At 72.8% G+C, this 26221-nt stretch overlaps 4 protein-coding genes across 9 annotated transcripts; 2 read left to right on the top strand and 2 right to left on the bottom strand.

The window, feature by feature from the left end:
• The first annotated feature begins 3395 nt into the window (after positions 1–3395).
• Positions 3396–5815, top strand: SWSAP1 (SWIM-type zinc finger 7 associated protein 1). The gene is made up of 2 exons (XM_087778210.1): positions 3396–4271; positions 5001–5815. Exons 1-2 carry the CDS (start codon positions 4035–4037, stop codon positions 5481–5483), a joined length of 720 nt encoding a protein of 239 aa, XP_087634336.1. The 5' UTR covers positions 3396–4034; the 3' UTR covers positions 5484–5815.
• On the bottom strand, positions 5759–12488 carry EPOR (erythropoietin receptor). Of its 2 annotated transcripts, none has more exons than XM_087778177.1 (7): positions 12358–12488; positions 9771–9949; positions 9078–9229; positions 8473–8626; positions 7780–7867; positions 7574–7661; positions 5759–7111 (listed from the first exon to the last, which is right to left on the bottom strand). In XM_087778177.1, the coding sequence occupies exons 1-7, from the start codon at positions 12453–12455 to the stop codon at positions 6752–6754; spliced, it is 1119 nt and encodes a 372-aa protein (XP_087634303.1). In that variant the 5' UTR covers positions 12456–12488; the 3' UTR covers positions 5759–6751. The 2 variants fall into 2 exon arrangements, with proteins under 2 accessions (XP_087634303.1, XP_087634302.1); XM_087778176.1 differs by lacking the exon at positions 12358–12488 and adding an exon at positions 11134–11623.
• Positions 12489–13085: 597 nt separating this feature from the next.
• On the bottom strand, positions 13086–18622 carry LOC148052914 (uncharacterized). The gene is made up of 9 exons (XM_087777911.1): positions 18521–18622; positions 18389–18426; positions 17655–17753; positions 16549–17163; positions 15681–15814; positions 14436–14595; positions 13942–14094; positions 13466–13649; positions 13086–13195 (listed from the first exon to the last, which is right to left on the bottom strand). The coding sequence occupies exons 1-9, from the start codon at positions 18579–18581 to the stop codon at positions 13086–13088; spliced, it is 1554 nt and encodes a 517-aa protein (XP_087634037.1). The 5' UTR covers positions 18582–18622.
• A 46-nt stretch (positions 18623–18668) lies between these two features.
• On the top strand, positions 18669–26109 carry PRKCSH (PRKCSH beta subunit of glucosidase II). 5 transcript variants are annotated; one of them, XM_087778174.1, is made up of 17 exons: positions 18678–18942; positions 20135–20233; positions 20337–20453; positions 20546–20641; positions 21234–21291; positions 21434–21551; positions 22227–22356; positions 22680–22767; positions 22853–22931; positions 23030–23116; positions 23330–23473; positions 23569–23659; positions 24081–24150; positions 24455–24544; positions 25054–25128; positions 25223–25322; positions 25689–26109. In XM_087778174.1, the coding sequence occupies exons 2-17, from the start codon at positions 20149–20151 to the stop codon at positions 25821–25823; spliced, it is 1563 nt and encodes a 520-aa protein (XP_087634300.1). In that variant the 5' UTR covers positions 18678–18942; positions 20135–20148; the 3' UTR covers positions 25824–26109. The 5 variants fall into 5 exon arrangements, 4 of the variants coding, with proteins under 4 accessions (XP_087634296.1, XP_087634297.1, XP_087634300.1 ...); XM_087778172.1 differs by having other exon boundaries at positions 18812–18942; positions 22683–22767; XR_015709119.1 differs by lacking the exon at positions 20135–20233 and having other exon boundaries at positions 18669–18942; positions 20363–20453; positions 24455–24540; positions 25689–25828.
• Positions 26110–26221: the final 112 nt, after the last annotated feature.

Below are 26221 nucleotides of genomic sequence, written 5' to 3'. Positions count from 1 at the left end.
CTATAGGAGCCGAGAGGTGTCCCTAGGGCTGTGGGGTTCCTATAGGAGCTGTGGGGGATCCATAGGGACTGGGGGTGCCTATAGGGGCTGGGGGGTGTCTATAGGGGTGGGGGGTTCCTATAGGAGCTGTGGGGGATCCATAGGGACTGGGGGTGCCTATAGGGGCTGGGGGGTGTCTATAGGGGTGGGAGGTTCCTATAGGAGCTGTGGGGGATCCATAGGGACTGGGGGTGCCTATAGGGGCTGGGGGGTGTCTATAGGGGTGGGAGGTTCCTATAGGAGCTGTGGGGGATCCATAGGGACTGGGGGTGCCTATAGGGGCTGGGGGGTGTCTATAGGGGTGGGAGGTTCCTATAGGAGCTGTGGGGAGTCCATAGGGGCTGATGGGTGGCCACAAGGGCTGGTGGTGCCTGTAGGGGCTGAGAGGTGTCTATAGGGCTGGGGGGGTGTCTATAAGGCAGTCGGGTGTCTATAGGGGTGGGGGGCATCCGTAGGGCTGGGGGCTAGCTATAGGAGCCGAGAGGTGTCCCTAGGGCTGTGGGGTTCCTATAGGAGCTGTGGGGAATCTATAGGGGCTGATGGGCTGCCACAGGGGCTGGGGGGTGTCTCTAGGGCTGTGGGGTTCCTATAGGAGCTGTGGGGAGTCCATAGGGGCTGATGGGCAGCCATAGGGCTGGGGGTGCCTATGGGGGCTGGGGGTGCCTATGGGGACTGGGCGTGGCTATAGGGGGTGTCAGCCTATAGGGAGGGAAGGGCGTGGCCGCAGCCCACGTGCCCGCAGGGCGCCTATAGGTTGCCCGCAGGGCGCCTATAGCGGGCGTCGGCGGGGGGGGGGGGCCGCGGTGGGAGTGGGGCGGTGGGCGTGGTCAGAGGGGGCGTGGCACTGCATCGCCCCGCCCCCCGGACTGCGGCGAGGCGGGGCGCGGCGAAGGGGCGTGGCGTGGTGGGGCGTGGCGGGGGGCGTGTCCAGCCCCCCTCGGCCCCGCCCCTCCGGACTGCGGCGGGGCGGGCGGCGGCTCCGGCGGCGGCGGTGAGTGAGGGGCGGGGGGGGCGCAGGGCCCTATGGCCGCGCCGTATGGGGGGGCCTATGGGGCGCCTATGGCTGGGCCCTGGGGCCGGGGGCTGCGGGGGGGGGGGGGCCTAGGGCCGGGCCCTCAGGCTGCGGCGGCCGTGAGGGGCCGCCCACCCGAGAGCGGAACCCCCGGGGCCGGGCAGCCCCCGCGGAGCCCCTATAGAGCTCCTATAGAGCCCCTGTGGAGCCCCTAGAGTCCCTGTAGAGCCCCTATGGAGCCCCTAGAGCCCCCATGGAGCCCCTATGGAGCCCCCATAGAGCCCCTGTGGAGCCCCTAGCGCCCATGTGGAGCCCCTAGAGTGCCTATCAAGCCCCTATAGAGTCCCTATGGAGCCCCTAGAGTCCTCATGGAGCCCCTATGGAGGCCCTAGAGTCCCTATAGAACCCCTGTACAGCCCCTAGAGTCCCTGTGGAGCCCACATGGAGCCCTTAGAGACCTTATGGAGCCCCTATAGTCCCTGTGGAGCCCCTATGGAGCCCCTAGAGCCCCTATAGAACCCCTATGGAGCCCCTGTGGAGCCCCTGTAGAACCCCTTTGGAGCCCATATGGAGGCCCTAGAGTGCCTATGGAGCCCACATGGAGGCCTTAGAGTCCTTATGGAGCCCCTACAGCCCCTATGGAGCCCACATGGAGCCCCTAGAGTCCCTATGGAGCCCCTAGAGCCCCTATAGGACCCCTATGGAGCCCCTGTAGCCCCTATGGAGCCCCTATAGAACCCCTATGGAGCCCCTATGGAGCCCCTAGAGCCCCTATAGAACCCCTATGGAGCCCGTAGAGCCCCTGTGGAGCCCCTAGAGCCCCTATGGAACCCCTATGAAGCCCCTAGAGCCTCTATAGAACCCCTATGGAGCCCCTAGAGCCCCCATGGAGCCCCTAGAGCCCCTATAGAACCCCTATGGAGCCCCTAGAGTGCCTATGGAGCCCACATGGAGCCCTTAGAGTCCCTATGGAGCCCCTATAGGACCCCTATGGAGCCCCTGTAGCCCCTATGGAGCCCCTATAGAACCCCTATGGAGCCCCTATGGAGCCCCTAGAGCCCCTATAGAACCCCTATGGAGCCCGTAGAGCCCCTGTGGAGCCCCTAGAGCCCCTATGGAACCCCTATGAAGCCCCTAGAGCCCCTATAGAACCCCTATGGAGCCCCTAGAGCCCCCATGGAGCCCCTAGAGCCCCTATAGAACCCCTATGGAGCCCCTAGAGTGCCTATGGAGCCCACATGGAGCCCTTAGAGTCCCTATGGAGCCCCTATAGAGTCCCCAGAGCCCCTATAGAACTCCTATGGAGCCCCTGTAGCGGGGCTGGGGAGGGGGAGCTGTCCGCGGTGCTGAAAGGGGCGGGGCAGCCCCAGACCACACCCCCCCCCCCCCCGGGTCCCCCCCGGGTCCCCCAGACCCCCGGTCGTGTCGTGTCCCCCCCGGGTCCCCCCGGCCCCCCCAGACCCCCGGGCCCCACCCCCCCCCCCCCGGTTCCCCCCCCCCGACGCCGGGTCCCCGCTCGCCGGCCCCCGCTCCCTTCGGCGACGGGTATTCTCGGGCGGATAATACGGACGCGCTGTTATTGCTTGAGAATACGCGTAGCCGAGGGGACGCCCTCGTGCAGCCCTCGTGAGCCCTCGTGAGCCCTCGTGCAGCCCTCGTGCAGCCCTCGTGCAGCCCTCGTGCAGCCGGGCCCCGCCGCCCCCGTGCAGCCCGGTGAGGCCTCGCGCGGCCTGGTGCGACCCCCGCGCGGCCTCAGGCGACCCCCGCGCGCCCTCGTGCACCCTCGCGCGACCCTCGTGCAACCCCGTGCATCCTCGTGCGACCCTGGTGCGCCCGCGTGAGATCCTCGTGCATCCCCGTGCGCCCTCATGCGAGCCTGGGGCGTCCTCGTGCGACCCTCGTGCACCCTCGTGCATCCCCGTGCGACCCTCGTGCACACCCTCGCCGTCCCCAGGGCTGCAGCAGAGCCCGGATCGCGACCCTGCACGTGGGGGTGTGCGCGCGCGTGCACCGCGCCGGGCCGTGCACGCGGCCGTGCACGACTGTGTGCGTGCGCGCGCGCGCACGAGTGCGCGTGTGCGCAGGCGGGGGGGGGGGGGGTGTCGGCGCGTGCGCCGGGGTGTGCGTACAACCGCGCGTGGGCGCGCGCGTGGGGCCGGCGCGTGCAGCGGCCCGTGCGCGCGCAACCGTGCGCGCGCGCAGCGGGGCCTGCGCGCGCGCGCACCTGCACGCGCAGGGGCGGTGCGCGAGGCTTTGCACGCGCGGGTGCGCGCGCGCGCGCGTCACACACACACACACACACACACACACATCCCCCCACACCCCCGCCCCGTCGCCTGGCAACCGCCCGCCTTTGCCGGGCAACGCGTTGCCGGGTAGCGCGGGGGTGACCGACACCCGCCCCTGCCCCGCCTGGCCACGCCCCCGCCCGCCCGCCGCCTCCCCATTGGCCCGGCGGCGCGTAAAGGGGCGGTGCACGGAATCGCATTAGAAGACGGGGGAGGGGTCGGCGCTGGATTGGCGGCCCGAGCGGCCAATAGGAACCGCGGGAGGGCGGGGCCGCGGGGGAGGGCGTTGCGCAACGCCCGATTGGCTGAGGCGCGCGTGCCGGCCGCGATGGGCGGGAACGGCTCTGAGGGAATCTGCTCCCCGATTGGCTGAGGCTCTTGCCGGCCGCGGTGGGCGGGAGCTGCGCTGAGAGAAACTCCCCTCTGATTGGCTGAGGCGCTCGCTGGCCGCGGTGGGCGGGAACGGCGCTGAGGGAACCTCCCCTCCGATTGGCTTAGTCGCGCGTGCCGGCCGCGATGGGCGGGAACGGCTCTGAGGGAATCTGCTCCCCGATTGGCTGAGGCTCTTGCCGGCCGCGGTGGGCGGGAGCGGCGCTGAGGGAACCTCCTCCCCGATTGGCTGGATCGCGGCCGAGGCTCACCTGATTGGCCGCCAGCCGGGGAGCGCGCGCGGCGCGGGTTCTGCCGAAGCCGCGATGGCGGCGGCGCTGGAGCGGGCGCTGGGCTCGGTGACAGCGGAGGAAGCGGCGGCGCCGCCGGTGCCGGTGCTGGTGCTGGGCCCGGCGGGCTCCGGGCGGACGGCGCTGCTGCTGCGGGCGGCGCTGGCGGGCGGCGGCGACGGGCCCCGCGCGCTCTTCCTGGCGCCCAGCGCGCTCCCGCGGCTCCCGGGCGGCGACGACGACGGCGGCGGCAACGACCCGCGGGCGCTGCAGGTGAGGGGGGCGCCGGGGGCGAGCGGGGCTGGGAGGCGGGGGCGGCCCGGGAGCAGCAGGGGGCGCTGCAGGGGGCGGGGCCGGCGGCGAGTGGGCGGGGCGCGGGGCGTGGTTTCCAGCAGGGGGCGGGGCTCTGCATGTGGGCGGTGTTTGCTGGAGCGGGCGGGGCGGGGCGCGGGTGGGCGGGGCTTGCTGCAAGCGCGGCGCCGGTGGTCGGGGCGTAGCGCGGGTGGGCGGGGCTGTGGGGGGCACACTGTGCTGTCCGGGGTGGGCGGGGCGTGCCGCGAGTGGGCGGGGTTGCGACAGGGGGCGGGGCTCTGCATGTGGCGGTGTTTTGCCGGAGAGAGGGCGGGGCGGGGCGCAAGTGTGACACCGGTGGGCGGGGCGTCGCGCGGGTGGGCGGGGCCGGCGCCAGGGGGCGGGGCGTGCAGGGCAGGACTCCGCTTGTGGGCGTGGCATGCAGCCAGGGGCAGGGCATGAGATACGGGGGTGGGGCTCTGCTTGTGGGCGGGGCTCCGGTTGTGGGTGGGATCTTGAAGCCAAGGCGGGGCTTTGCATCAGCTGTTGGGGGTGTGCCTCGTGTGGGCGGGGCCTGCAGCAGGGAGCGGGGCTCTGTGTATGGGCGGGGCTATGGCTGATCCTCAGCCTTGCGGGGGGTCATGCTATGGGGAGGCCTGGCCTGCCGCAGAGGGGCGTGGCTTGACCCCCCACGCCCCGCCCCCCCCCCAGCGGCTGGAGCTCCGGTACCCCCCGACCCTCGGGGCGCTGGGCCGGGAGCTGGCGGCGGTGGCAGCCCGGCCCCGGCCCCCCGGGCTGCTGCTGCTGGACGGGCTGGAGCGGTACCTGGGGGGGGCCCCGGCGGCACCCGCCCGCCTGGCCACCCTCCTGCTGGAGGCCGCCCGCTCCCCCGGGCCCCCCCGGCCCCCCGGGCAGGTCCTGGCCTCCCTGCGCCTGCCGCCCCCCGGCCCCCACGTCCTGCCCCTCCTGCGCCGCTACTTCCCCGCCGAGTGCCGTCTGCGCCCCGTGCCTGGGGCCCCCCAGCGCTTCTGCGCCCGCCTCGCCCGTCCCGGGGCCCCCCCTCGCCGCTGGCGACTCCGCTTTGGCCCCCACGGGCGGCTCCACGTGGCCCCCGCCGACGGGGACAGCGACGGGGACGAGTACACCACCAGCGACGGGGACGAGGCCGGTGACGGGGACGAGGCCTGGGGGTGAGCTCGGCCGCCGCGGGTGTCGGGGCGAGACGGAGCCCCGGACCCCGACGTCGCCCCGACGCGGAGCCTGGAGATGGGGGTGAGGCGGACCCCCGGGGTGGCGGGGACCCTGGCCGCCAGCCAGGGGTGACGCCGGTCCCGGACCTTGGGGCCACGGGCAGTGACGCGGAGCCCGGGCGCCAGCTGCCCCCCACCGAGGCCCCCCGCGAGCCCCGCCCGGCGCCCGGGGGCCCCGATAAGGCTTATCAGCCCCCCCCCGGCCGGCAGCGACCCGGGCCGAGTCCAGCGCTGCTTTATTGTAAAAAACAGGAATTAAAAACCCCAAAACCCAAAGCCAGGAGGATTCCATGCCCCGCGCAGGGGGCGGGGTGTCCCTGCGGGACGCGCGCCCTCCGTGTCGCCGGGTCCCCGCGCGCCGCGAGGCGTCCCCTCCCTCGGGATGTCACCGCGTCTCCGCGTGACGTCGGTGCTGACGCGTCCTTTCTGCCATGGTGTCACCGCGTCTCCGTGTGACATCAGAGCGGCACATCCTCTCTGTCGCGGTGTCACAGCATCTCCGTGTGACGTCTCCCCTCTGTCTTGCCGTGTCATGAGGCGACACGTCCCCTCTGTGTCCTCGTGTCACGGGGTGTCTGTGTGATGCGTCCCCTCCATTGTGGCGTCGTGGCGTCTCCGTGTGACATCAGTATGACGTGTCCTCTCCATTGCGGTGTCATAGCCTGTCCACGTGACGTCACTGTGACACGTCCCTTCCATTGTGGTGTCACGGTGCCTCTGTGTGACATCAGCGTGACATGTCCACTCCATCGTGGTGTCACAGTATCTGCATGTGACATCAGCGTGACGCATCCCCTCCGTCGTGGTGTCACGGCGTCTCCCTGTGACACGTCCCCTCCATTGTGATGTCACAGCATCTCCATGTGACATCAGCATGATGCATCCTCTCCATTGTGTTGTCGTGGCCCGTCCACGTGCCATCAGCGTGACGCAACCCCTCTGTTGTGGTGTCACGGCGTCTCCATGTGACGTCAGTATGACACGTCCCCTCCATCATGGTGTCACAGCATCTCCATGTCACGCGTCCCCTCTGTCATGATGTCACGGCGTCTCCGCGCACCATCAGCGTGACGCGTCCCCTCCGTCGTGATGTCACGGCGTCTCCGCGTGCCGTCACTTCGCCGCGTCCCCTCCCGCGGGGTGGCCCGGGGACCCCCCTGCGCCGCGTCCCCTCCCCGCGCCCCCCCGGCCGCGCCGCGGGCCCCCCCCGCCTTAGGAGCAGAGGACGTAGGGGGGGGCGGGGGGGTCCCCGTCAGCGGGGGGGGGCGCCGGTTTGGGGGCGGGGGGCGGGGGGGCCCCTTTCTGGGGGGCCAGGTTGGCGTAGGGCCCGCGGGGCGGGGGGCTGCCGGGAGGGGCACGGGGGCAGAGCAGGGCCGAGCCGGGGTCGAAGAGGGTGTACTCGAAGCTGGAGGCGGGCGAGGGGCCGGGGGCGGCGGCGGGGGGGGGCCCCTCGGCGGGGGGGCCCTTGCCCGGGGGGGGCCCCACCTCCTCCACGGCGCTGGGCAGCTCCTCGGCCTCGGCGCCGGCCCCGGGGGGGGCCCAGGGAGCCCCCACCCCCTGGCACAGCCAGAGCTGGGGGGACACGGGGTCAGGCACCCGCGGGGGGGGACCCTGGGCACCCCCAGACACCCCCCCAAATACCCCCAAACACCACTCCTTTGGGGGGAGCCCTCCCTTTGAGGGACCCCCCCCCCCAAATATCCCCCTAAACACCCCCCCTTTGGGGTAAACCCCCCCAGGCACCCCCCACACTGGGGTAGGACCCCCCCAAATACCCCCCAGACCCCCCCTTTGGGGTAAACCCACCCCAGGCACCCCCAAACACCCCCCTTTGGGGACCCCCCAAATACCCCCTAAACACCCCCCATTGGGGTAAGCCCCCCAAACCCCCCCCAACCCCCCCATTGGGGTAGGACCTACACTAACACACCTGCCCCCCCATGCTAAACCCCCCAGCCCCCGAACCCCCTCCCCCATTACTGTAGGGCCTACAGTAACACACCCCCACCCCCCCCCGCCCGGGCCCCCCCTCACCTGGAAGTTGCCCCCGTAGGCGCTGAAGAGCCCCTCGAATTCCCGCTCGGGGCCCGGCACCGGCGGCCACAGCTTCTCCTGCAGCAGCCTGCGGGCAGCCCAGCCCTCGTGCCAGCCCTCGTGCGAGGCCCCGTGCGAGGCCGTGCCAGCCCTCGTGCGAGGCCCCGTGCCAGCCCCCCCGCGTCCCCCCCCCGTCCCCCCCGTACCTGCGGTGGCCCAGGAGGCCGAGCAGCCCCAGGCCCAGGAGCAGCAGGGCCAGCAGGCAGGACAGCCCCAGCGTCACCGGGTCCACGTCTGGGGACGGGGGGGGGGACAGGTTGGTGGGTGGCCCCCGACCCCGCGTCCCCGTGTCCCTAAGTCCCCCCCATCCCCCTGTCCCCTCATGTCCCCTCCCGTCCCCAAATCCCCCGTGTCCCCTGTGCCCCCCACATCCCCCTGTGTCCCCCTGTGTCCCCCTGTCCCCACTCACTTGGGGGTGACAGCTGTGTCCCCCTCTTCCCTGCATCCCCCTGTCCCCTCCTGTCCCCCCATCCCCCTGTGTCCCCCCGTGTCCCCAAATCCCCCCCATCGCTCCCTGGGCCCCCCAAGTCCCCCCCATTCCCCTGTCCCCCTGTGTGCCCCCCATGTCCCCTGTGTCCCCACTCACCCGGGGGGTGACAGCTGTGTCCCCCCATGTCCCCCCATCCCCCCCATGTCCCCTGTGTCCCCACTCACCCGGGGGTGACAGCTGTGTCCCCCCATGTCCCCCCGTCCCCCCCATGTCCCCTGTGTCCCCACTCACCCGGGGGGGTGACGGCTGTGTCCCCCCATGTCCCCTGTGTCCCCACTCACCCGGGGGGTGACGGCTGTGTCCCCCCATGTCCCCCCGTCCCCCCCATGTCCCCCGTGTCCCCACTCACCCGGGGGGGTGACGGCGGTGGCGGGGAGGGACCAGGGGCTCCAGTAGCCGCCGTAGCTGAGGCCGTCGGGGCGGGCGCGGGCCCGGACGCTGTAGGGGGTGCTGCCCCGCAGGGCCCCCACCCGCTGCTCCCGCTGCCCCGCCGGCACCCCCACCTGGGGCGGGCGTCAGCGGGGACGGATCCCCCGGGACCCCCCGGGACCCCCCAGATCCCACGGGACCCCCCAGCGGGGTGAGCGGGGACCCCCTGGGTGCGAGGGGCCACCCCGGGAGCCACCCATCCCCCCTGGGACCCACGGGACCCCAACCACCCCCACCCTCTGGATATCCCCCCCCCGATCCCCGCTGGATCCCTCCCCCCAACCCCTCCTGAGAGGAACCAGACCCCCCCTGGGACCCACAGGACCCCAACCACCACGACCCACTGGATCCCCCCTCCCCAGGGGCCACCAGATCCCCCCCAGGACCCACTGGTTCCCCCCACGCCCGCGGAGCCACTGGACCCCCAGGGCCCCACCCCCCGGGGGCTCCCCCATCCCCGTACGCCGGGACCCCCCGGCACCCCCCGATCCCCCCGGATCCCCCCCGCTCCCCCCGGCTCCGCACCGTGCGGGGGGGCAGCCCCGGGGCCTGCAGGACCAGCTCGTAGGCCAGGCTGGACTCCAGGTAGCGGCTGGGGGGGGGCTGCCAGCGCACGCAGAGCTGCCCCCGCGCCCCCCCCGGCCCCACGGACACGTTCTCGGGGGGGCCCAGCAGCACTGGGGGGGCGGCGGTGAGGGGGGGCCCGGAGACCCCCGGCCCCCCCAAACCGTCTGGGGCCCCCCGAGCCCCCGGGTCCTTCCTACCACCCGCGGCCCCCCAAATCCCCCCCACCTGGGTCCCCCAAATCCCTTGGGACCCCCAGGCCCCCCAAACCACCTGGGTCCCCCCCAAATCCCCTGGGCGCCCCCAGATCCCCCACCACCACCCAGGTTCCCCCGATCCCCTGGGTCCCCCCAACCACTTGGGGCCCCCCAAATCCCCCCAAACCACCTGGCCCCCCCAGATTCCCTGGGCCCCCCAGATCCCCCGCCACCACCCAGGTCCCCCTGATCCCCTGGGTCCCCCCAACCACCCAGGTCCCCCCAAATCCCCTGGGTCCCCCCAACCACTTGGGGCCCCCCAAATTCCCCCAAACCACCTGGGCCCCCCCAGATCCCTTCTCCCACCTGGGCCCCCCCAATCCCCTGGGTTCCCCCAACCACCCAGGCCCCCCCCAAACCACCTGGGCCCCCCCCGATCCCCCGGGCCCCCCCGTACCGACTTGGTCGAGGAAGAGGGTGCGGCGGTGCAGGGGGGGCGCGGGGGGGGGCGGCAGCACCCGCAGCTCCAGGGGCACGAAGGCGACGGCGGCGGTGGGCGGCAGCGAGCACCAGAAGCGGGAGCGGTTCCTGCGCGTGCGGGCGGCCGCCAGCGTGCAGCCCTGCCAGGGCTCCTGCCTGCGGGGTCAGGGGTCAGGGGTCACGGGGCCAGCCCTGCCAGGGCTCCTGCCTGCGGGGTCAGGGGTCAGGGGTCACGGGCCCAGCCCTGCCAGGGCTCCTGCCTGCGGGGTCAGGGGTCAGGGGTCACGGGCCCAGCCCTGCCAGGGCTCCTGCCTGCGGGGTCAGGGGTCAGGGGTCACGGGGCCAGCCCTGCCAGGGCTCCTGCCTGCGGGGTCAGGGGTCAGGGGTCACGGGCCCAGCCCTGCCAGGGCTCCTGCCTGCGGGGTCAGGGGTCAGGGGTCACGGGGCCAGCCCTGCCAGGGCTCCTGCCTGCGGGGTCAGGGGTCAGGGGTCACGGGCCCAGCCCTGCCAGGGCTCCTGCCTGCGGGGTCAGGGGTCAGGGGTCACGGGGCCAGCCCTGCCAGGGCTCCTGCCTGCGGGGTCAGGGGTCACGGGGCCAGCCCTGCCAGGGCTCCTGCCTGCGGGGTCAGGGGTCAGGGGTCACGGGCCCAGCCCTGCCAGGGCTCCTGCCTGCGGGGTCAGGGGTCACGGGGCCAGCCCTGCCAGGGCTCCTGCCTGCGGGGTCAGGGGTCAGGGGCCCAGCCCTGCCAGGGCTCCTGCCTGCGGGGTCAGGGGTCAGGGGTCACGGGCCCAGCCCTGCCAGGGCTCCTGCCTGCGGGGTCAGGGGTCACGGGGCCAGCCCTGCCAGGGCTCCTGCCTGCGGGGTCAGGGGTCAGGGGCCCAGCCCTGCCAGGGCTCCTGCCTGCGGGGTCAGGGGTCAGGGGCCCAGCCCTGCCAGGGCTCCTGCCTGTGGGGTCAGGGGTCAAGGACACAGCCCTGCCAGGGCTCCTGCCTGGGGTCAGGGGTTACCAGTGCCAAGGGGCACTGGGGGCACCGGGGCAAAGGGCAGGGGCCCAGGGCATTGGGGTCAAAGGGCGCCTGGGTCAGGGGGTGCCGGGGGTCAAGGGGCAGTGGGGTCAGGGGACCAAGGGTAAAGGGCAGGGGGCACCGGAGGCAGGGGTCATTGCAGGGACTGAGGCCCCATAGGGTCAGGGGTCAAGGGTGGGGTCAGGGGTCACCAGGCAGTGCTGGAGGGGTCAGGGTGGGGTCAGGGGTCACACATGCAAGGCGGTACTGGGGGTCAGGGGTCGGGGTCACACACACGAGGCGGTACTGGGGGTCAGGGGTCGGAGGTCACGCACTCGAGGCGGTACTGCAGGCGGAAGGGGCGGGGGTCCGGGGCGGCGTCGCTCTCCCAGAAGCAGGTGAGGTCGTGCAGGAACCGGGAGAAGCACTTGGGGTCCTGGGGCTCCTCCGCCAGCAGCACCCCCGCTGCCACAGCGCACCGTGGGCACCGGGCGGCCGCGGGGGTGCACGGGGGTGCGCACGGGGGGTGCGCACGGGGGGGTTGCACGGGGGGTTCGCACGAGGGGGTTCGCACGAGGGGGTTCGCACGGGGGGTTTTGCACGTGGGGCTTTGCACGGGGGGTTTTGCACGAGGAGGTTTGCACGGGGGGTTTTGCATGAGGGGGTTTGCACGGGGGGTTTTGCATGAGGAGGTTTGCACGGGGGGTTTTGCACGAGGGGGTTTGCACGGGGGGTTTTGCATGAGGAGGTTTGCACGGGGGGTTTTGCACGAGGAGGTTTGCACGGGGGGTTTTGCATGAGGGGGTTTGCACGAGGGGGTTTGCACAGGGGGGTTTGCATGGGGGGGTCACATAAGCAGTTTGCACGAGCGGTTTGCACAAGGGGATGTTGCACAGGGGGTTGCACAGGGGGATTTTGCACAAGGGGGTTTGCACAAGGGCGTTTGCGCAGGGATGTTGCACAGGGGGCTGCATGGGGGGATATTGCACAGGGGGGTTGCACGAGGCAGTTGCACAAGGGGGTTTGCATTGGGGGTGTTGCACGAGGAGATGTTGCACGAGGGGTTTGCACAAGGGGGTCGCATAAGCAGTTTGCACAAGCGGGTGGCACAAGGGAACGTTGCACAGGGGGGTTGCACGAAGCGGTTGCACAAGGGGGTTTGCATTGGGGGTGTTGCACGAGGAGATGTTGCACGAGGGGTTTTGCACAAGGAGTTTGCACGAGGGGTTCGCACAGGGGGTTGCACGGGGGGTTTTGCACAGGAGAGTTCACATAAGCGGTTTGCACAAGCGGTTTGCACGGGGGGGTTGCACAAGCGGTTTGCACAGAGGGGTTGCACAGGGGTTTTTGCACGGGGGGGTTTGCACGAAGGGGTTGCACGAGGGCTCCCCCCAACCCCCTATCCCCCTCACCCCCCTCCCCCCTTGCACAAGCCCCCCCTTGCACAAGCCCCCTCCCCCCGCACAAGCCCCCTCCCCCCGCACAAGCCCCCTCCCTCCTTGCACAAGCCCCCCCTTGCACAAGCCCCCTCCCCCCTTGCACAAGCCCCCCCCCCCTACCTTCCACCTCGAAGTCCCCGGGGGCCCCGCGCCCCCCGCCCCCCCCGGGCGCAGGCCAGGAGCCCCCCCAGGGCCAGCAGCGCCCCGGGCCCCACCATGGCGCTGGGTGCTGGGCGCTGGGTGCTGCCCCCCCACCCCCCCCCCCCCGCTGATAAGGCCCGCCCCGCCCCTCCCCCCCGGGGGGGGCCGCCCCGCCCCTCCCCCCCGAGATCTGTGGGGGGCAGATAAGGCCCGCGGGGGGGGAGGGGCGGGTGTTTATGGGAGGGGGGGAGGGGCGGCCCGGACGCCTGGGGCCTCACGGGGACCTTCCAGCCCCATCCCCCCCCGGGACCCCCAGAGACGAGGCACAGGCGGGGGGGGGGGGCAGGAGGGGCTTTAATGGGCCACACGCGGCACCGGGAGCTACTGGGGTGGTACTGGGGACACTGGGAGGCACTGGGGGAGCACTAGGGGATACTGGGAGCAACTGGGCAGGCACCAGGGGATATTGGGAGGCACTGGGGGGGCACTAGGGGATACTGGGAGCAACTGGAGGAGCACTGGGGGATAGTGGGAGGTACTGGGGAGGCAGTGGGGGATACTGGGAGGCACTGGGGGGGCACTAGGAGATACTGGGAGTTACTGGGGGAGCACTAGGGGATATTGGGAGCAACTGGGTGGCACGGGGGGGGCACTGGGGGATACTGGGAGGCACTGGAGTGGTACTGGGGGGCACTGGGGGCCTGGGCTCAGCGGGGGGCCCCCCGCCCCCCCCGCCGCCCCTCCAGGATCAGCCGGGACTGGCGCTTGATGGCGGCGCGGGACGGGGGGGCCCCGGCGGGGGCGGCGGGGGTGTCCTCTGCGGGGAGCGCGGTGAGCCCCACGGCCCCCCCACGGCCCCACGCCTGCCCCACGCCTGCCCCACAGCCCCCCAGCTGCCCCATAGCCCCCCATAGCCTCCCATAGCCCCCCACAGCCCCCCACAGCCCCCTCCAGGCCCCTCCATAGCCCCCACAGCCCCCTGTGGCCCCCCAGCTCCCCATAGCCCCCATAGCCCCCCCAAGGCCCCTCCAGAGACCCCCCAGCCCCCTGTGCCCCCCCAGCCCCCCATAGCCCCCCCATAGCTGACCCCCAGCCCCCCATAGCCCCCCCAAGGCCCCTCCATAGCCCCCAGAGCCCCCCCCAGCTGCCCCATAGCCCTCCCATAGCTGCCCCACAGCCCCCCATAGCCCCCCCTCACCGTCGGAGCTGTGGGGTGGGGCCGCGGGGTCCTCGGTGGTGTCGGGGGGGCTGCGCTGGAGCAGGGCCTCCAGCTGGGGGGGCCGGGGGGGACCCCCAGATGGGGTCAGGGCCCCCCCAAACTGGGTCAGGCCCCCCCCAGACCTGCTCAGGCCCCCCCAGGAGCCCGCAGAGGGGCTCAGGACCCCCAAGATCCCCCCAGACCAGCTCAGCCCCCCAGGCCCCCCCGGGGTCAGAGCCCCCCCAACTGGGTCAGGGCCCCCCCAGCCCTGCCCAGGCCCCCCCCAGGAGCCCCCAGAGGGGCTATGGGCCCCCCAAGATCCCCCCAAACCAGCTCAGCCCCCTCTGAGACCCCCCTGTGCCCACCTGGGGGGGGCTGCCGGGGGGGGGGCGCTGGGCCCGGGGGTGCCCCCCCAGCCCCCTCTGCAGCGCCGTCAGCCGGGCCCGGGTCTGCGCCAGCAGCTGGGGCAACGCCTGGGGGTCCCCCGGGGGGGGCTGCGCCTGCCCCCCGCCCTCCTCCTGCGGGGGAGACTGAGGCACAGCCACGCGCGCCCACCGCCGCCCGCCCCACGGTGGCACAGGCCTCCCGCCCCACGGCGGCCTGCCCCACGGGGACCCACGCCTCCTGCCCCACGGCGGCCTGCTCCACGGTGGCCTGCCTCACGGAGACCCACGCCTCCACCCCACGGTGGCACAGGCCTCCTGCCCCACGGCGGCCTGCCCCACGGGGACCCATGCCTCCTGCCCCATGGTGACACTGGCCTCCTGCCCCCCAGCACCCAGACCCCCCGCCCCACGGGGACCCACACGTCCTGCCCCCCAGCACCCAGACCTCCTGCCCCCCAGGGCCCCCGGCTCACCAGGGCCACGTGCCGCAGGCGGCCGGCCAGCTGCTGGAGGCCGATGCTGGCCGTGGCCAGGGCCTGCGTCACCTCGGCCAGGTCACGGCGGGCGACCTCCCGGCGCCGCTGCTCCTGCCCCAGCCGCTGCCGCAGCTCCTCCGCCCTCCGCTGCGCCCTGCTGGGACCCCCATGTCTGGGACCCCCACGTCTGGGACCCACCCCCCCCAGGGACCCCCAGCACCCAGGGGTCTCACCCCCAGGGACACTCAGATCCGGGTGGGGACCCACACATCCAGGCCCAAGGGGCCACAGGGGTCCGAGACCCCCAGCCCCCCCCCAGGGAACCCCAAGGACCCAGCTGTCCCCCCCACAAGGGACCCAGGTGCCCCCCAAGGGACCCAGATGTCCTCCCCAGACCCCAGTGTCCCCCAAGGGACCCAGGTGCCCCCAGGGGTCCCCTCCAAGGGACCCAGATGCCCCCCCTGGACCCAGATGTCCCCCCCAAGGGACCCATGTACCCCCAGACCCATGTTGTGTTCCCCCCAGGCACCCCTGTCCCCCCCAGACCCCAGTGTCACCCCCAAGGGACCCAGATGTCCCCCCCATGGGACCCATGTCCCCCCAAGGGCCCCAGGTCCCCCTCAGAGCCAGGTCTCCCCCCAAGGGACCCAGATGCCCCCCGGACCCAGATGTCCCCCGCCAAGGACCCATGTCCCCCCTGAAAGGGACCCAGGTACCCCCAGACCCATGTCCCCCCCCCCCAGGGCCCCATGTCCCCCCCAGGGCCCAGTGTCCCCACCAAGGGACCCAGATGTCCCCGCCATGGGACCCATGTCCTCCCCAAGGGACCCAGGGGCCCCCCTGGACCCCGGTGTCCCCCCCAAGAGCCCCATGTGCCCCCCCCAGCCTCCGGTGTCCACCCCGGCCCCATGTGCCCCCCCCAAGGACCCCCATGTCCCCCCCAGACCCCAGTGTACCCCCCAGGGCCCGGTGTCCTCCCCAAGGGACCCAGATGCCCCCGGACCCAGATGTCCCTTCTGAATGGGACCCAGGTACCCCCAGCCCCATGTCCCCCCTCAGGGCCCCAGTGTCCCCCCAAGGGCCCCCATGTTCCCCCCAGGGCCCCATGTCCCCTCCAGCCCCATGTCCCCCCGGCCCCCAGTGCCCCTCCCAGGCCCCCATGTCCCCCCCAAACCCATGTCCCCCCCAGGGCCTGGTGTCCCCCCTGGCCCCCGGTGTCCCCCCGCCCCCGGCCCTGCTGACCCTGCCCGCGGGCCCCCCCCGCCGTAGCGCAGCCGCTGCAGCCGCTCCCCCAGCGCCGCCGCCTGCGCCCGCAGCTCCCCCAGGGCCAGCGCGTTCCCCCGGGCCAGGGCCACCAGCCCCCGGGCCACCGCCTGCTGCAGGGACACGGGGACAGGGGGACAAGGGGGGACATGGGGACACAGGGACCCCCATCTTCTTGGGGACATGGGGGGGACAGGGGACATGGGGACCGGCCAGGCCGCCCACTGTGGGGACACGCATGGCGTCATGGGGACACAGGGACATGGGGACGGGGACATGGGGACGTGGGATACAGGGATGGGGACATGGGGACCAGCCAGGGCGCCCGCTGCGGGGACATGGGGACATGAGCGTGGGGACACGGGGACACAGGGATGGGGCCGGGGGGGGCCGGGCTGGGGGCCGGGGGGTGGCACTGTCCCAGCCTGGGGACAGGGACCCCTGTGTCCCCCCCCCACCCCCCAGCCCCCCCGTGTCCCCCCCAATGTCCCCCCATTCCCCCTCTGGCCCCCCCGTACCGGCAGCTCCAGGTACCCCCACCTCCTGTGGGGCACCCATGGGTGCGGGGGGGCCATGGGCACCCCCCTGCCCCATGGGGACCCCCCTGCCCCGCAGGGGTCCCACCAGCCCCATGGGGGCCCCGCCTGCCCCACAGAGACCCCCCCTGCCCCATGGGGACCCCCCCTGCCCCATGGGGGTGCTGCCTGCCCCACAGAGACCCCCCTGCCCCATGGGGACCCCCTCTGCCCCATGGGGGTCCTGCCTGCCCCACAGGGACACCCCCTGCCCCACGGGCACCCCCTGCCCCATGGGGACCCCCCTGCCCCCGGCCCCCCCACTCCCGTACCCGTTCCTGTTCCTGGCCCAGGCCCGGGCCCCCCTGGCGCCCCCCAGCCCGGGGCCTGGCTGCCTGCGGATCCCGCAGCTCCCGCGGCTCCTGCGGCCCCCGTGGCTCCTTCGGCCCCCGTGGCTCCCGTGGCTCCTGCGGCCCCCGTGGCTCCTTCGGCCCCTGTGGCTCCTTTGGCTCCCGTGGCTCCCGTGGCTCCTGCGGCCCCCGTGGCTCCTTCGGCCCCTGTGGCTCCTTTGGCTCCCGTGGCTCCCGTGGCTCCTGCGGCCCCCGTGGCTCCTTCGGCTCCTGTGGCTCCTGTGGCCCCCGTGGCTCCCTCAGCTCCCGCGGCTCCTGCGGCCCCCGTGGCTCCTTCGGCTCCTGTGGCTCCTGCAGCCCCCTCGGCTCCCGTGGCTCCTGCGGCTCCCGCGGCTCCTTTGGCTCCCTCCGCTCCCTCAGCTCCCGTGGCCCCCGTGGCTCCTGTGGCTCCCGTGGCCCCCGTGGCTCCTTCGGCTCCCTCAGCTCCCGTGGCCCCCGTGGCCTCCGCAGCTCCCGCAGCTCCCGCAGCTGCCGCCGCCGCCGGCCCAGCTCGGCCTCCAGCTGCTCCAGGTGGCTCCGGGCAGCCCCGGCCTCCTCCTGCCCCACGGCCCGGCTGGAGGCAGGCAGGGGCCCCGGCACCCCCACCCTGGGACCCCCACCCATGGGACCCCGGGACCCCCCCAGCCCCCGGGAGCCCCGCCCTGGGGACCCATGGGCCCCCCACCCTGGGGCACAGCACCTGGGGACCCCCACTCTGGAGAATCACAGCCATGAGACCCCCGGGACCCCCACCCTGGGACTCCCACCCATGGGACCCCTGGCACCCCCAGCCCCAGGAGCCCCGGGACCCCCACCCTGGGACCCCCACCCATGGGACCCCCACCCTGGGACCCCCACCCATGGGGCCCATGGGCCCCCCAGCCCCAGGACCCCCACCCATGGGCCCCCCGGGCCCCCCCCAGGGAGCCCAGCACCCGTGGGAGCCACAGGGCCCCCCCACTCAGGGGACCCCCACCCGTCCCCGTCCCGTGGGGGTGTGGTGTGGGGCGTGGCGGGGCGTGGCAGGGCGGGGCGGGGCGGGGCCGTACCTGGAGGTGTGCGCGCAGGCGGCCGTACAGCCCCGCCAGCCGCTCGGCCTCCTCCGCCCGCAGGCGCAGCCGCCCCAGCCCCCCCCGCAGCCCCCCTGCCTGCGGGGCACGGGGGGTCACAGGGGTCAGGGGGGCATGGGGGGTCAGGGGGTCACAGGGGTCAGGGGGCAAGGGGGTCACAGGGGGTCACAGGGGGCATGGGGGTCACAGGGGGCATGGGGGTCACAGGGGGTCACGGGGTCACAGGGGTCATGGGGCACGGGGTCACGGGGGTCATGGGGTCACAGGGGTCATGGGGATCACAGGGGTCATGGGGATCACTGGGGGCATGGGGGCATGGGTCACAGGGGTCATGGGGCATGGGGGTCATGGGGTCACAGGGTCATGGCAGGGTCATGGGGGCACAGGAGGGTCATGGAGGGTCACAGGGGCACGAAGTCATGATGGGGGGCACGGAAGAGTCATAGGGGTCACGGGAGGGTCATGGCAGGGGTCACAGGGGGTCGCAGTGGGGTCATGAGGGTCATGGGGTCATGGCAGAGGTCATGGGGGTCACAAGAGGGTCATGGTGGGGGTCACGAGAGGTCATGGTGGGGGTCATGGGGGTCATGGAGGGTCATGGGGCCATGGCGAGGGTCATGGGGTCCCGGGGGTACAGAGTACCGGGGGTCACAGGGTCACGGGGGGTCACAGGGGTCACTGAGGGGTCAAGGGGTCATGGGCCCGCCCCTCACCACCGGGTCCCGCTGCAGCCGCCGGTGCTGGGCCCGCCCTGGGGGGGAGGGGGGCACACGGGGTCAGCGACCCCCTGACCCCCCCGTGACCCCCCCGCGACCCCCGGGACCCCCCCTCCCCCCACCCCGTACCTGGGTCCCGCCGCTCTCGCCGGGGCCGCGCGGGGGGGGCGGGGCAGCGCGCGGCCGCCATGGGGGGGGAGGGTCCCGCTTCCTGGGGGAGGCGGGGGGGTCGGGGGGTCCGGGACCCCCCTCCCCCCGAGCTCCCCCGCCCCCCACTCCGCACGCACGTGCCGCCCCAGCTCCGGTCGCCCCGTGCCCCGCCCCCTTGTCGCTATGGCAACCGGACGCTCGGCCGCTGATTGGACCGCCCCGCCACACCCAAGATGGCGGCTCCCCCACGGGACAAAGGCAGGGCCGGAGCGGGCCGCCACACCCAAGATGGCGGCGACGATCGGCCGCTGGCGGCGCGGCCGGAAGTTCCGCCTCGTCCGCTTCCGCTTCCGCTTCCGCCGTGTGGGACCCTGAACCGGCCGCGCGCGGACGGCCCCGCGGTACCGGGGGGGTCTATAGGGGACGCGGGGGGTGTGGGGGGTCTTGGGGGACATGAGGGGCCTGGGGAGCATCTGGGGGGCTTATAGGGGACCCGGGGGGCCTATAGGGGGTGTTGGGGGGTCTGAGGGGTCTGGGGGGCCTATAGGGGACTGGGGAGGCCCTATAGGGGGTGTTGGGGGGGTATAGGGGGATATGGGGGGCATCTGGGGGCCCTATAGGGGACGTGGGGGGCCTATAGGAGGTGTTTGGGGGGGTCTGTGGGGGATCTGGGGAGGCTATAGGGGACCACGGGGGCCTATAGCGGGTGTTGGGGGGTATAGAGGGACATGGGGGGGCTGAGGGGGATCTGGGGTGTATATAGGGGGCCGGGAGGGCCTCTAGGGAGTCCTGAGGGGTATAGGGGGGTCCTGGGGAGCCTGTGGGGGGTCTGTAGAGGGTTCCAGGGGGCATGAATAGGGGCCTGGGGGGCCTGTAGGGGGTGCTGGGGGGTATAGAGGGACATGGAGGGTCTAGGGGTGATCTGAGGGGCCTACAGGCGGTCGTGAAGGGTATATAGGGGACCTGGGGGGCCATAGGGGGCTGGGGGGGCCTATAGGGGGCCTTTAGGGAGTCCTGGGATGTATATAGGGGACCTAGGGTGCCTATAGTGGGTGTTGGGGGGCTATAGAGGGGTACGGGGGGCCTGTAGGGGACTGGGGGGGCTATAGTGGGTCTTGGGGGGTATACAGGGGTTCTGGGGGGGTCTATAGAGGGTTCCAGCGGGTGTAAGGAGGGACCTGGGGGGCCTATAGGGGGTCCTGGGGGGTGTAAAGGAGTCTTGGGTAATCTATAGGTGGTCTGGGGGTCTATAGGAGGTCCTGGGGAGCATATGGGGGTCCTGGAGGGGCCTATAGGGGGACCTGGGGGTTCTATAGGAGGTCCTGGGGGGCGTATAGGAAAGCCCAGGGGGGAAGCAGGGGGGCTGAGGGCATCTCTAGGGGGTCTGGGGGGGCTTCTAGGGGGCCTGAGGGGGTCTATAGGGGCTCTGCGGGGGCTATAGGGGGTCCAGGGGGGGCCTATAGGGGCGCTGGGGGTCTATGGTGGGGGCCATGGCGGGCAGGAGGCCCTGGCTTGGGCAGGAGTCGAAGGTGGTGTGGCGGGGCTCTATAGGAGCAATCTATAGGGGGCAGGAGGGCTGACTCCAGCCCCCAGCCCCCCGTCCCGCCATGCTGCCACTGCTGCTGCTGCTGGTGCCGCCGGTGCTGCCGGGCACCGTGGAGGTGACGCGGCCCCGCGGCGTCTCCCTCTCCAGTGAGTGACGGCCCCGCGCAGGGGACACGGGGGGGCCCCACAGGGGGCGGGGGGACACGGGGGGACCCCCCAGCCCCCCCCCCCACGTCCCCGTCCCCCCCAGACCACCACTTCTACGAGGCCTCGAAGCCCTTCACCTGCCTGGACGGCTCCGCCACCATCGCCTTCGCCTGGGTCAACGACGACTATTGCGACTGTCGCGACGGCTCCGACGAGCCCGGTGAGCCCCCCCTGGCCACTGGGGACCTCCCCTGGCCACTGGGGGGTCCCCGGCGTCCTGACGTCCCCCCCGTGTCTCCCGTCCCCCCCCAGGGACGGCGGCGTGTCCCAACGGCCGCTTCCACTGCACCAACGCCGGGTACCGGCCCCAGAACATTCCCTCCGCCCACGTCAACGACGGTGTCTGCGGTGGGTGGGGGTCCCAGAGGGTGGGTGGGGGTCCCCGGGGGGGCCTGGGGGTCCCCAGGAGGTGCTGGGGTCCCAGAGGGTGGGTGGGGGTCCCTGTAGGGGCTCTTAGGGGTCCCCAGGAGGTGCTGGGGTCCCAGAGGGTGGGTGGGGGTTCCTGAAAGGTATTGGGGCCCCAGAGGGTGGGTGGGGGTCCTCGGGGGGGCTCTTGGGGGTCCCTGAGAGGTATTGGGGTCCCCGGGGGGCTCTTGGGTGTCTCCAGGAGGTGCTGGGGTCCCAGAGGGTGGAGGGGTGGGGGGTCCCAGACAGTGGGTGGGGGTCCCTGGGGGGGGCTCTGGGGGTCCCAGAGGGTGGGGGGTCCCTGGGGGGCTCCTGGGCATCTCCAGGAGGTGCTGGGGTCCCTGGGGGGGTCTCTGGGGGTCCCCAGTTGGGTGTTGGTGTCTTGGGGGGGCTAATGGAGGTCCCCAGGGATCCTTGGGGTGCTTGGGGGTCCCCCGGGGGGATCTGTGCTGGCTGCAGGGGCTGGGGGGTCTTGGGGTCCCTGGGGTGGTGTTGGGGTCCCCAGGGTGCTGAACGCCCCCCCCCGCCCCCCCAGACTGCTGCGACGCCACCGACGAGTACAACAGCGGGGCCGCCTGCGAGAACACCTGCAAGTGAGACTGGGGGGGGGGGAACTGGGAGGGACTGGGCGGACTGGGAGGGACTGGGCGGACTGGGAGGGGGGGTCCCGGCCTTGGCGGGGGGGGGGGGTCCTGCGTGGCGGGGTGCCTCCCGTGCCCGTGCCGCTGCCCGCAGGGAGCTGGGCCGGCGCGAGCGGGAGGCCCTGCAGCGGCGGGCGGAGGTGGAACGCGAGGGCTTCCGCATCAAACAGCGCCTGGTGCAGGAGGCGGCCGCCGGGCGCCAGGAGAAGCAGGTACCCGGGGGGGCGGGGGGGCAGGGACATTTGGGGGTCCCCTGGGGGATGGGGGGGCCTGGGGGACCATTGGGGGGGAAAGTGGGGTTCCGTTGGGGACGTGGGGGATGTTGGGGGGCACATGGGGGTCCCCTGGGGGATGTAGGGGGGCCTGGGGGGCATGTGGGGGTCCCGTGGGGGATGTAGGGGGTCTTGGGGGCCATTTGGGGGTCTTATGGGGGCTGTAAGGAGTTGTGAGGGTCCCATGGAGGACATAGGGGTTCTTGGGGGGCACATGGGGTCCCCTGGGGGATGTAGGGGGTCCTGGGGGGCACCTGGGTGTCCCATAGGGGATATAGGGGGACCTGGAGGACATTTGGGGGTCCTATGGGCGATGTAGGGGGTTGTGGAGGTCTCAGGGGGGAACCTAGAGAATCCTGGGGGACATATAGGGGTCCCACAGGGGACACATGGGGGGCACAGAGCATCCCAGGCCTCATGGGGGGGTCCCAGGGGGGACATAGGGGGTCCCAGGGGGGACATAGGGGGTCCCAGGGGAGGATATAGGGGGTCCTGGGGGGGACATAGGGGGTCCCAGGATGCTTAGGGAGGCCCGAGGGGGCACAGGGGGCCCTGGGTGGGAAGCAGTGGGTGCGGGGGTCCCGGGGGGGTGCCGGGTGCTGACCCCCGCGGCAGGGGCGGCTGGGGGGGCTGCAGGAGGCCCGGCGGGGGCTGGAGCAGCGCGTGGGGACCCTGCGGGCGGCCAAGGAGGCGGCCGAGGAGCCCGAGCGGGCGGCCAAGGAGGAGCAGCGGCGGCGCTGGGAGGGTACGGCCCCCCCACCCATGGGTGCCCCCGGGGCGAGGGTGGGTGGGGGGCTCCTGAACGCCTGGGTCCCCATGGGTGGGGGGTGCCCGCTTCCCTGGGGGTGGGGGACACCTGGGTCCCACAGTGGGTGGGGGGCACCTGGGTACCTGGGTCTCTGTGGGTGGGGGGCTCCTGGATGCTTGACTCCGATGGGTGGGGGTCTCCCGGATGCCGGGGTCCCCTCCAGGTGGGGGTGGGGGTCTCCCGGATGCTGGGGTCCCACGGGTGGGGGTGGGTGGGGGTCTCCCGGCCCCTGGGGTCCCCCCCGACGGGGTCGCTCCCAGCAGAGCAGCGGGCGGCGGCGGCGGCGGCGCAGGAGGCAGCGCGGGCGGACGAGGCCTTTGCCGAGCTGGACGCCGACGGGGACGGGCGGTGAGCTGGGGGGGGACAGGGGGTCCCCAACGGCGGGGGGGCAGCACCCAGGACCCCCCCTCTTCACCCCGTGCCCCCTCCCCAGGGTGACGGCGGCCGAGCTGCGTGCCCGCCCCGAGCTGGACGCCGACGGGGACGGCGCTGTCTCAGAGGACGAGGCGCAGGTGGGACCCCGGGACCCCCCCCCCCAGGGCCTGGGGGGACCCAGGTGGCCGGGAGGGTGACACCCCCGCTGTCCCCCCCCGTGTCCCGTCCCCCCCAGGCGCTGCTGGGGGACCCTGTGGCGGTGGACGCCGCTGCCTTCCACGACCGCATCTGGGCCACCATCAAGCACCGTTACCGGCCCCAGGTGGGTCTGGGAGGCTCCCCTGGCCTTTGGGGGGGTCCCCCTAGCCTTTGGGGGGGGTCCCCTGGCCTTTGGGGGGGGGCAGGGCTTTGGGGGGGTCAGGAAGTGCTGCTGGCACTTCCCTGTGTTTGGGTAGGTCCTATGTTAAGTGCTTATGGGGAAACTGAGGCAGGGGGGCGTCCGGGCAGTCTGACCCCTCCCCCCCGCTATACACAGGGTCAAGCCGAGCCCCCCCCGCCCCCCCCCGAACCCCCCCTGGAGGAGACCCCCCCCGAGGAGGAGGAGGAAGAGGAGGAAGAAGAGGCTGAAGAGGAAGAAGAGGAGGAGGACGGCAGCGAAGGCCCCGAGGAGGAGCTGAAGGTGGGGGCGGGGGGCCACGGCTGGGACCCCCCCCACCCCATCCTCTGCTTTGGGGGGGATTGGGGACCCCCCTCCTGCCCCCGCTGCCCCCCCAGGTGCCCCCCCCGCAGCACCCTGAGGAGAAGGGGCCCGAGGAGCCCCCCCCAGAGCCCCCCTTCGACGACGCCACCCAGGCCCGGAGCGATGGTGCGGGGGCCTGGGGGGATGTTTTGGGGGGGTCCCTGGGAGATTTGGGGGGTCCCTGGGGGGGTTGGGGGGCTTTATGGCATATTGGGGGGGAAGGTCATGGGGGGGTGTTTGCGGCATGAGGGGGAGGTTTGGGGGTCCCTGGGGGGCTTTGGGGGGGGGGGTCCCCGGGGGGGTTGGGGGGCTCTATGGCATATTGGGGGCGGGGGGAAAGGTCACGGGGGTTGTCTTGGGGGGTTGGGATACCAAGGGGAGGTTTGGGGGTCCTGGGGGGTCTTGGGGGGTTGGGTGGTTTGGGGGGGGGGCAGGATTTTGGGGGGGGTCTCTGGGGTAAAGGGGGGGGGTCCATGAGGGGGATGATGGGGTTTTACGGGGGTTGCTCCCAGTTTGGGGGCCCCCCCTCACCCCGCGCCCCCCCCAGCCGCCCAGCGGGCCCGCGAGGAGCTGGAGGAGGCCGAGCGAGCCCTCAAGGAGGCCGAGGAGTCCATCAGGTGGGGTGGGGGCCTGGGACCCCCCCCCACCCGCCTTTTGGGGGGGGAGCACCCTAAAAACCTCTGTCCCCTCCCATTGCAAGGGGGGGACACACCCCAAAACCCCTCCTGGGTGGGGGGGGCACACCCCAAAACCCTCCCTGGGGGCCACTGAACACTGGTGTCTGCTCTTTGCACCATGTGCCTCAGTTTCCCCCCATGCTGGGGTGGGGGTGTGTCTGGGGGTATTTTGGGGGGGGTGGGGTTTTTTGGGGGGGCCTGGGGGTGTCCCTGTCCCCTCCTGTGACCCCCCCCATCCCGGCAGGGCCCTGGAGCAGGAGCTGGCCTTCGACTTCGGCCCCCAGGGCGAGTTCTCCTACCTGTACAACCAGTGCTACGAGCTGGGCACCAGCGAGTGAGGGGACCGGGGGACTGGGGGGACTGGAGGGGGGGGGCAGAGGACATTGGGGGGCCAAGGAGAGGGGACAGGGGGAGAGCTTGGGGGGACAACGGGGGATGTGGGGGGGCAGGGAGAGGGGCTGGGGGGGTTATAGGGGACATGGGGGGGTGAGGATGGGGGGGCAAAGTGGGGGTCACTGGGGAGCAGGTGTGGGGAGACTGGGAGGATTGGGGGGGTCACTGGGGGCTGGGGAGAGGGGACATGGAGGAGCAGGGATGGGGACATTGAGGGGCTGGGGGGGTCGGGGGGGGCACCCAGGGTCTGGGTGCAGGGGACATGGGGGGGTTGCTAGCAGGGGACATTGGGGGGGTTGAGCTGGGGGGCACCAGGGACCAGTTGTGAGGACATTGGGGACAGGGGAGAGCCAGGTTCGGGGACACGGGGGGTGGCTCTGGGGGACACGGGGCAGTTGGGGTCCCCCCGTGTCCCCCCCTCCCCGTCACCGTGCCCCCCTCTGTCCCCAGGTACATCTACCGCCTCTGCCCCTTCAAACGTGTCTCCCAGAAACCCAAACACGGCGGCGCTGAGACCAACCTGGGGTGAGGGGACCCCGGAGACCCCCGGGGACACCACGGTGGCCCCTGTCCCCTCTGTGTGTCCCCCTCCTCATGTGTCCCCGTGTCCCCCCCACAGGACGTGGGGCGCCTGGGCCGGCCCCGAGCACGATCGCTTCAGCGCCATGAAGTACGAGCACGGGACGGGCTGCTGGCAGGGCCCCAACCGGGCCACCACGGTGAGGCTGGCTGTCCCCGTGTCCCCTGGGGTGTCTCCAGTCCACTGGGGAGCCCCCCCCATCCCCATCAACCCAGCGTGACCCATGTCCCTGTCCCCCAGCACTGTCCCCATCCCCTGGGGTGTCCTTGTCCCCTCGGGGTACCCCCCATCCTTGTCCCCCAAGGTGTCCCTGTGCCCTTGGGGTGCCCCACAGCCCTGCCCCCCAAGGTGTCCCTGTCCCCTGGGGTGCCCCATGTCCCCAGCATGTCCTTGTCCCTGGGTGCCCCAGGTCCCCCATCCCCTGGGGTGTCCCCATCCCCTGGGGGGTCCTTGTGCCCTTGGGGTGTCCCCTGGCCTCCCACTGAGCCCCCCTCCCCCCGCGCAGGTGAAGCTGTCCTGCGGGACCGAGACGGCGGTGACGGCCACCACGGAGCCCAGCCGCTGCGAGTACCTGATGGAGCTGGTGACGCCGGCGGCGTGTCACACGCCCCCCTCGCACGAGGACCACGACGAGCTCTGACCCCGGGTACCGCCGTCCGCACCCCCTCCTCGCACGAGGAAACCCCCCCCTCCTCGCACGGGGACTCGCCTCGCACGGCTGTGGTCTCCGAGGCCGTGCCTCAGTTTCCCCTTGGGGGACGCTCCCTGCTGCTCTCATCCCGGGGGGGCTCCCCCTTGTCCCAGCGGAGGGTGACAGCACCATCCCTGCCTCAGTTTCCCTCTCCCACAGCCCAGCAGGAGCTGCCAGGACCTCAAGGGACCGCGACCCCCCCAGGGACCCCTCGGGGGGGGGGGGGGCGGGGGGGGGGACACACACACCGCACACAGGACGCTGCGACTGAGCCGGGGAGGGGGGCCACGGGCCGGGGAGGGGGGGGTGTTGAGGAGGAGGGAGGGTTCAGACGCTTCCATCGCTCT

The sequence above is a fragment of the Nipponia nippon genome, unplaced genomic scaffold, assembly GCF_047370975.1.
Source record: "Nipponia nippon isolate SJK-2023a ecotype South Korea unplaced genomic scaffold, ASM4737097v1 scaffold_42, whole genome shotgun sequence".
NCBI lineage: Eukaryota > Metazoa > Chordata > Aves > Pelecaniformes > Threskiornithidae > Nipponia > Nipponia nippon.
This window is presented reverse-complemented; position numbering and strand designations above follow the sequence as displayed.